We start from the raw sequence: 9587 nt of genomic DNA, 5'->3' as shown, positions 1-9587 counted from the left end.
GAGTAAATTAAAGGCATTCAGTAAACCAGGAATATAAGATGGGATGTAATGCACTGTAATGTGGTGCACGCCTTTAGTCCCACCACTCAGGAGGCAGAGGCAGGCATTTCTCTGAGATCAAGGCCAGCAGGGGCTACAGAGAGACAAACAAGAAAGAATATGCTAGGGCCTTGTGTAGTGGCACACACCTTTAATGCCAGCATGGGAGACGGAGGTAGGCCCTCTCTGGTCTACATAGTGAGTTCCAGGCCAGCTGGGGCTACAAGGAAACCCTGTCTCAAAAAGACAAAAAATAGGGCTGGAGAGATGGCTCAGTGGTTAAGAGCACTGACTGTTCTTACAGAAGACCCGGGTTCAATTCCCAGCACCCATATGGTGGGTAAATGTGTGTGTGTGTGTGTGTGTGTGTGCGCGTGTGTGCGTGCGTGCGCGCACGCATATGCTGGGCAATGGTTCATTTGGTAAAGTGCTTGCCAGGTAAGCATGAGGACCTGAGTTGGATTCCTATTACACTCATAAGAAAAGTCAGGCACGTAACAATCCCTATACTGGGTTGTTGTTGCAGGAAAATTAATCAGCTAAGCCATGGATTTTACAGTAGTGTAGTTGAGTGGTGCCGTGCTGTTACCTTGCCCTGCTTCAACCCTCTTCTGCGTTTGCCTGGAAGAGATAATAAAGGAACTGTGCATGTTTGTGTCAAATACCTGGAACAGTATTTACAAGATGGGAAATACATCCAGCCAGTGAGGCTTTTTAGCCATAAAAACTAGACTTTTCCCTAATCAACTTTTCTTTTTGCAGCCACAGGTGGAATTAAGAAATCTGGCAAAAAGTAAGCTCTTCATATTCCTGAGATGATGGTGACCCTCTTGCATTCCTATTTAAACATCTGGATTCCCTGCCATAACATCTTTTGCCACCTATAGCTAGAATAAAGTGATGTCCTGGAGCCTGTTGTACATTGTAATAAACTTTTGTAAAAAAATTATACAATGGCTCACTGTCTCTAGTTTCCATTGAGCTTACCCCTACCTCAGAATTTTAAGTAAATCCAGCCTGGAATCCTGACAGAGCCTGTTGTTCCATCTTAATTGTACTTTGAATTCTGTATCATCTTGAATTAAACAAACTCATTTAAAAGGCTATCATTCTTGTGTGGTTGTATATCTTAATGGAATATTTACCTGAGGTCAGTGGAAGGAATTATACTTTGGAAAGAAAACCACCTGTCTTTCATGATATTCAAGTTGCCATATGTTTGTTTGTTTGTTTAAAGCTACTTAATTCAGGCAGAGATGGGAAGTGCCTAGAGTAAGTTGGTGCTAGACTAGCCTTCTATGTGAGCTCTTGGGAGAACCTGCCTCAATGAGTAAGATGGAGAAGAGTCCCAATGTTGACCCAGGGCCTCCACATGCATTCACACACTCTCATATACATTTGAACAAACAACACACATGGTGGGCAGGCAGGAGAACCCAGTGATTCTGCAAAACTATAACTCAACTCATTCTTGGCTTGGAATTCTTCAGTGACTTCTTAATACAAAAGCCACTAAGGGTCTGGATGCCAATCCTTTCCATTTGATTGACCCTCTAGCCATCTTTGGCCAGTGTGGCCTGAATTGAAGACAAGCTCCTGCTTCACTGTGTTTTCACTAACTCTTCTGCCTTTCCTTTAGAAAACAAACTCCTCCCAGTCCAGCGGTGCAGATCTGAAATCCCAACTACTTGGGAAGCTGAGGCAGGAGGACAACTGAAGGCATGCCTGGGGTAACTTGCCTAGCACATGTGAAACCTTAGATTCAAGCCCCAGTTCTTGGGGGAAAAAAAAAGACCTGATCACAGTATGTAAAGTAGCATTTCTTGCCAGATGTTATCAGCCACTCCAACTACAAAGTAAACACAAGGAGAATAGAAAATAATCTTGTTTAGGAAGGAGGAAGTTGTAGCCCAGACTGACCTGGAACTCCTTATATACACTGGACAGGCCTTGAAATTAGAATCCTTTGGTCTCAGCCTTTCTAGTGCTGAGATTATATGTGTATGCTGACATGCCCAGCAATGTGACTATTTTAGGGGGAATAGGATGCTGGAAATCAAACCCAGGGTCTTGAACATGCTAGGCGAGTACCACTGTGCTAGATCCAATCCCCATAAATTGAGTCATAAGGTTTGTAAGGTTGTTAGCTGCCATGTGGGTCCTGGGAACCGAACCCAAATCCTCTGCAAGAGCTGCCGGTTACCGCTGAGCCATGTCTCCAGCCCTCCTTGAACTCTTCCCTATATAACCAGCGTTCCAGATAGAAACTCCTTCCTGCCCTCTCAGAAAAAAATGTCACTAGTCCAAGTAGTCCCCACACAGTACACGGTTCTCGAGATCACCCTTCCCAGACACTTCTCAAATACACATACTTGAACCATTTGCTATTCTGGAAGATGCCTGCTCATAGCAGTTTAATTCCTACTCCCTTCGAGAGTCTCTGGATAGGTCACAAACACCCCTCAATGCTGCCTGCCTCGATTCAAGCGCACATGCGTGAATCTCAAGGCAAACGGCACTCCGAGGCTCTGTATTGCACGCCATGCCAGGGAGGACTGCCACAGGAGCTGTGTGGCAGACCTCCTAGATCCCGAAACCTGGGTAATCCTAGTAGCAACGCACGAACCCCAGGTGGCTGGCGTCAGGGACAGGGCTGGTCTGAGCACAGGCAGGCAGGAATCAGCATAGTGGCGTCATTCTTCTGCGCCCGCTAGCTGGCAGCTGATTGGTTCGTGGCTCGGGGGCGGGGCGCTAGTTGCTGAGGCGCGTGGTGGCGCGCGGGCTGTTGGTACTGCTCTAGCCTGCGCAGACTCAGCTGTGCTCCGGACTGAGACGCCGGGTAGGAAACGATGGCTGCGACACCCGGCGCGAACAGCAGCAGGAGGCTGAGCGAGCCCCCGGCGCCTCTCCCTGGTCTATCGCACGGCTTCGGGAACCCTCCGATCAAGCGGGCCCGAGGCTTCCCGGAGGCCGCGGACCCCGAAGACCCGTTCGACGAGCACGCGGAATTCACTGAAGACGACCTAGAGGAACTCGACATCCTCGCGTCACAGGCCCTTAGCCAGTGTCCGGCCGCGACCCCGAACTTGTCCAGTGAGTGCTTTGGGGCCTTCTTCCCGGCAGGCGCTGCAGACCCCTTCAGGAGGCTTTGAAATGCTGCGGCCAGCGCGGCCCCGGTGTCTGGCACTGACGTTACCTTTCCTCTTAAAATGAAGGAGCACCCTGATTTAAGCTGCGGTTGTGTTCCAAAAGGTCCTTTGATTTGGGGATTTAAAAAAAAAAAAAATTCTAGAATGTCAGGCACCCAATTTGAAATATAAACAGCTATGCTATTATTTAACTTTCTTTTTTCTAAGGTTTAGATCACAATGTTATCAGACATCCTTGGAGCATGACTACCACAGCTGTCAGGACCATCACAACCCATGTGAGAGAGTTTAGATTTTTATACAGCCAATACTCTGTGCTAGTTGCCCAAAGGTTAGGAATGGCAGTGGCCCTGGCAATGAGCAAAAAATACAAAAAAACCCTTCCTTCCTGGAGCTCACATTCTAATTGGGGAATGAATGGGACCTATTATGAACCATCAGAAGGGTTTTACTGTCGCCTTCATCTGTACTTAGCACTTTTTTTTTTTTAATGTGTATGAGTGTATTGCCTGCATGTAGGTAAGTGCACCTGTGTTGTGCAGTGCCCACGGAGGACAAGAGGCTGTCGGATCCCCTGGAACTGGAGTTACGGGCAGTTGTTAGCTGCCATGTGGGTACTGGGATTCGAACCTGTATCTTCTGCAAGAACAGCCAGTGTAAGAACCACTGAGCCATCTCTCCAGCCCCTGTGCTTAGCACTTTTAAAACATCTTAAAAACATGCTCATTCCTGGAAACCCTGTCCTCTAGCATCTGCAGCAGATTGCCTGGCAAATCAGACATTCAGAAAATACTCATTGATAACCTCATGTTCTATATGGCAGTGATTAGCACCACTCCCCATCCAATGACACAAGGCTGCTTCTCTTTCCTTGGCCCTACATCATTTGTCATCCACTTTACCTTAATCCATCTCTGGGAGTCCCACCTCCCCTATAAAGGACTGTTTATTTTGTTCATTAGTGTGTCTTTTAGAGACTAGCCGATACAACGCCTAGCATATTGCATGTGCTTAATAAATACTGTTAATAATATCTCATAGCCAGTGACATCTCCTTTAAGCCTTTAGCTAAGACTCTTGAAATTAGGATCATTTATGAGTTTATATCATGTTCTTAGGTTTGAAAATACTGATATTGTTTACTAGGTCTTTATTTCACGTGTATGAGTGTATTGCTTGCATGTATGTAAGTGCACCTGTGCCATGCAATGCTGGTGGAAGCCAGAAGAGAGCATTAGATTCCCCTGAAAATGGAGTTACGGATGGTTGTTAGCTGCCACGTGGGTGCTGGGGATTGAACCTGGGTCCTCTGCAAGAGCAGCCAGTGCTCTTAACGGCTGAGCCATCTCTCCAGCCCCCCTTTCTGCATTTTATGACAAATGTGGGGAAAAAAATGGATCCTGAAATGTGTATGGAATTTTTTTTTCTAGACAAGGTCTCACCATGTAACCAGGGTATCCTTGAACTTGAGATCCCTCTGCCTCAGTATCCCCAGTGTTGGAATTACAGTTACATGTCACCATGCTCAGCTTAATAGGAATCGTTTTTTATACAGGTGTTCACAAGATCCGCCGATTAGATGGGTTACCAAAAAGTCCTGCAGGAAAAAACAGAGAAAATGTACCAGTTAAAGATAATTTCGAATTAGAGGTACTTCAGACACAATATAAAGAACTTAAAAAAAAGGTATGTAAAGTGAGGTTTCTTGTTGTTTGGTTGGATTTAGTGTTGAAAATTGAACCCAAGGCTTTGCATAAGCATCTAGAGTCATCCTCCTGAAATGAGAGAAGGCTGGGAAAAGAATTCCTGAAACTTTAGACTGAAACAAACTAGTAAGATTCATAGGAATAGGTCAAGAAAAAGATACATTGTATATCAGATCCAGAAGAAGATAAAAACTGTTAAATGGCTGTTAAATTCAGTGTTGAAGCACTGAAATGAATTAATAGCATATGTCTTTCAGGTTTTATGTATGTGTGCACGTGCACGCATGTGTATGTATGAGTGCATTGCCTGCTTGTCTGTAAATGCACCCATGTTGTACAGTGCTGGTGGAGGTGAGAAGAGGCGTCAGATTCCCTTGGAACTGGAGTTATGGACAGTTGTTAGCCACCATGTGGGTGCTGAAAATTGGACCTGGGTCGTCTACAAGGGCAGTCAGTGCTCTTAACCACTGAGCCATATCTCCAGCCCCTTTAGTTTTATTTTTTATTGTAATTTTTAAATTAATTTTAATGGTTTAAAAAAGTCAAGTCTAGCCAGGTGTGGTGGTGCACGCTTTGATCCCAGTACTTAGGAGGATCTGTGAGTTCAAGGCCAACCTGGTCTACATAGTGAGTTCCAGGCCAGCTAGAGACCCTGTCTCAGAAAAGACCAAAAAATTAAAGTCTAAGCTGGGCATGGTGGTACATGCCTTTAATCCCAGCATTTGGGAGGCAGAGGCAGGTGGATCTGTGAGTTCACAGCCAGGCTAGTCTGCATATCAAGTTCTAGGCCAGCTGGGACTGTAGGGAGACCCTGTCTCAAAAAGACCACCAAAAAAAAAGTCTACTCCTCCCCAGTTTCATGTGGCTTTTGTTGTTGTGTGTAATTTTTCACTCAGTCCACTCACCACTGCCAGTATGTGTATGGGTGTAGAGCCATGTACAAGACGAGTTCCAGGCCAGCTGAGACTATAGGGAGACCCTGTCTCAAAAGGACCAAAAAGAAAAGAAATAAAGCAGATATCTTTCATGGCCATCTGTAGGTGCCTAAGAAAATCAGGAACAGAATATGGAATTTTAGTTCTATGAACAGTATGGCCCAGAGTGTTAAATGCCTATTAGAGCCTTAAGAATCTACATGTGTAAATGACAAGTGTACTCTTGACCTATTCTTGCTAAATATCAGCTATTTGGGGGGAATTTACAGCTAAAAGCAATGGAAGAAGAAGTCCTAATTAAGAATGGAGAAATTAAAATTTTACGTGACTCACTGCATCAGACAGAATCCATTCTAGAAGAACAGAGAAGATCACATTTCCTTCTTGAGCAAGAGAAAACTCAAGCACTCAGTGAAAAGGAAAAGGAGTTCTCCAAAAAGGTAACCTAGAGCATTTGTTTTGCATGCTGTGGACAGTAGCCTTGTCTGTTCTGAGTTCCTTTAGAAGCAATAACCAGTGTTGCCTGTAAATCTTGCAGGAAAGTTTCAACAATTGTTTTATCTTTCTGCTGTTAGTGAATGATGTGCACCTTTCTTCCAGGGTCTACAGTTTGGCATGGAAGGGGACTAAGGTGAAACTGCTTTGTTGTGATTATTAGTCTTGGCATGAATAAAATTACTAGCTTAGAATTTCAAGAAAGAGATTTGAATTAGGGCTCTTTGATAGATCAGCAATTCAGTTGAATTAGCTTAGGCCAAAAGAAAATATATTAGCTTGCATACCCAAGTCTGGGGCAACAGGGGTGTCTAAGGGCTTCAAATGACCTAACCCTTTACCAGGACACATTTTGATTCTCTGTATTACTGAGACCTGTTGCTCTCTGGCAGCAGTGTGTTCTGACTGAAGTTGGGGCTCACATTCACATGTTTCAAAACTCCAGAGTACAGTTTAAACTTGAGCTTCCTCAGCTGACAGTGGTTCTGGACATTTGCAATCCAAACACTGGGGATGCTGGAGCAGGAAGATTACCATGATTTCAAGGAAGCTCTGAGCTGCATCCTGAAACCCTGTTCCAAAAAAATAAAAGACTTAGGCTCTTTGATCTCAAAGGATTTTTTTTTTTTTTGGTCTTCTTGAGACAGGGTCTCCCTGTAGCCCCAGCTGTCCTGGAACTCACTATGTAGACCAGGCTGGCCTTGAATTCACAGAGATCCGCCTGCCTCTGCCTCCAGAGTGCTGGAATTAAAGGCGTGCGCCACCACACCTTATCTCACCACGCTCATCTCAAAGGTTTTTGGTTGGTTGATTGGCTGGGTTTAGGTTTGAGTTTTGGTAGGGTCTTTTTTTGTTTTTGTTTGTGGGGTTTTGGTTATTTATTTATTTATTTATTTAATTGTTTATTTATACATGTATGAGTCTTTTCCCTGCATGTATGTAAGTGCACCCATGTCACACAAAGCCCACAGAGGCCAGAAGGTGTCAGATCCCCTGGAACTGGAGTTACGGGTGGTTGTTAGCTGACATGTGGGTGCTGGGTGTTAAACCTGGGTCCTCTGCAAAAGCAGCCAGTGCTCTTAACCACTGAGCCATCTCTCCAGCCCCCGTTTTTGTTTTTTTGAGAGGGAGTCTCACTATGTAACTCTGGCTGACCTGGAACTCACTATGTAGACCAGACTAACCTCAAACTCCCAGAGATCCTCCTGCCTCTGCCTCCCAAGTACTGGGATTAAAGGCATATGCCACCATGTCAGCTCCAAGTGTTAAAATTTTGAAAAGGTTTGCTGGCTGGTCTCAGTTAAGTCAGGTGCCAGTCTCTGAACCAGGTGTTGAAACCAAAACGATGATAGCTACCATTTGAATCCTGCGGTCAGGGTTGGAAAATGACTATTTACCAGGGAAAGGGAGATGATGTTTTAGGAAGAACAATGGAAGGTATCCAGTGTGTCTACCACTTTCCTTTAGCATGTCCTCATGTTTCAGATGTAAGGACATTGGTCTCTCTCTCTCTCTCTCATAGTTATTTCATACAGTGTAAGGCAGCAGTGCAGTGAGCAGTAACTAGAGTCGTGCTTGCCTCCATTCAGCGAATCTTATATATGCCCTTGCTTAAGCCCACCACAGAAGGGTTGTTAGGAAACCCAAACATATTTTTTTTCCCTGAGGTGATCTCATAAAGCCCAGGCTGGCCTTGAAGTCAATTTGTAGTCAAGGATGACCTTAAACTTCTGATCCTCCTACCTCTGCTTCCTGAATGCTTGCATTGCAGGTATAATTGCATTCCCTGTTTATGCTGCAGATCAAACCTAGGGCTTCGTGCTTGCTAGTCAAGCACTCTACCAACTAAGCCACAGATTCCTTTTCTTCTAGTTAGTCCCTCCCTCTGCTTTCCTATTACATGTTTCCCATTATTCTCTATTTCCCAACTTCCTTAGGTTCTCTTCCTCCCTCTCATGGTCCTGTTTCTAGTTTTATGACTTAAAGAACACATATATATATAAATACACATGCAACTTTAAACCTAGGCTCCACATACGAGAGAAAACATGTATTTGTCCTCTGAATCTGGCTTATTTTGTTCACCATAATGATTTCCAGTTGTATCCATTTTCCTACAAATGCTATGACTTTATCTCTTCTTTATGACTGCATTGAATTCCATTTTTTAGATGTGCATTTTCTTTATCCATTCATCTGTTGCTAGACATCTAAGCTTGTTCCATTTCCTGACTATTGTGAATAGTACAGCCGTAACATGGATGTGCAACATCACCAAGGGATGTTGACTTAGAGTCTTTCAGGTATATATCCAAGTGTGATATAACTGTGTCATTTGATAGTTCTATTTTTAGTGTTTTTAGGACTCTCATACTGATTTCTATAGTGGCTATACTAGTTTACATTCCTCCGAGAAGTGTATCATCAGTATTTGTGTTTTGGTTTTGGTTTTTTTTTTTTTTTTTTTTTTTTTTTGTCTTTAGGAGACAGGGTCTCCCTGTAGCCCCACCTGGCCTGGAACTCACTATGTAGACCAGGCTGGCCTTGAACTCACAAGAGATCCATCTGCCTCTGCCTTCCAAGTGCTGGGATTAAAGGTGTGAGCCACCACGCCCAGCTCCATTTTTATTTTTTTAACTTAAGCTTTTTGGGTTTTTTTGTTTTTTTTTTTAATTTTATGTGTCTAAGCTTTCCCCTGTAGCCCCAGCTGGTGGTGTGGAACTGAATATATAGACCAGGCTGGCATCCATCTCACAGATAACTGCCTGCCTCTGCCTCCCCAGTGCTGGGATTAGAAGTCATGCACCACCACACCTGACTCTCCTCTCTCTTTTTGGAAACTTGTTTTTAAATTAGCATACAGAATAATGGGCTTCCTTAGGGTATTTCCATACACACTTTCTTAGTTTTTGAGCCAGGGTTTCAAGTAGGCCACATTGGCCTTGAGCTTGCTACATAGTCAAGCATAACTTTGAACTGATCCCCATCCCTCGACCCACTGCTTGCTCCTACTGTGTCCGTCCCCCTCTTGTTGGTCCCTGTCCTCCCCCTTGCAACCCATTCTCTTGGACACTTTTCCTGTTTCTCTCCTTACCTCTTTGTGTTGCTCTTCTGAAAAATTCTTTAGGACGATATGGGTGTTGTCCAGGGTCTTCTGTGTGACTTATGAAAGTCTTCAAATCATCACAGTTTCTCTAAGAAAAATTGTGACCAGTGTGAGTTTACATCCATACATTGGCATTGTCAACTACTTCTTGGTAATG

General features: G+C 44.2%; 1 protein-coding gene across 3 annotated transcripts in view; it reads left to right on the top strand.

Annotated features, from left to right (window-relative positions):
• Nucleotides 1-2772: 2772 nt before the first annotated feature.
• Atrip (ATR interacting protein) overlaps nucleotides 2773-9587 on the top strand; it is a 19513-nt gene continuing 12698 nt past the window's right edge. For 2 of the 3 annotated variants that reach the window (XM_029556130.1, XM_008853252.3), the window contains exons 1-3: nucleotides 2773-3132; nucleotides 4744-4874; nucleotides 6099-6269. In XM_029556130.1, coding sequence (XP_029411990.1) covers nucleotides 2889-3132; nucleotides 4744-4874; nucleotides 6099-6269 — 546 coding nt within the window. In that variant the 5' untranslated portion in view covers nucleotides 2773-2888. The remainder of the gene's footprint in view (nucleotides 3133-4743; nucleotides 4875-6098; nucleotides 6270-9587) is intronic. The other variant, XM_008853251.3, reaches the window with a different exon arrangement.

The sequence above is a fragment of the Nannospalax galili genome, unplaced genomic scaffold (assembly GCF_000622305.1).
Source record: "Nannospalax galili isolate Female #2095 unplaced genomic scaffold, S.galili_v1.0 scaffold786, whole genome shotgun sequence".
Lineage (NCBI taxonomy): Eukaryota > Metazoa > Chordata > Mammalia > Rodentia > Spalacidae > Nannospalax > Nannospalax galili.
This window is presented reverse-complemented; position numbering and strand designations above follow the sequence as displayed.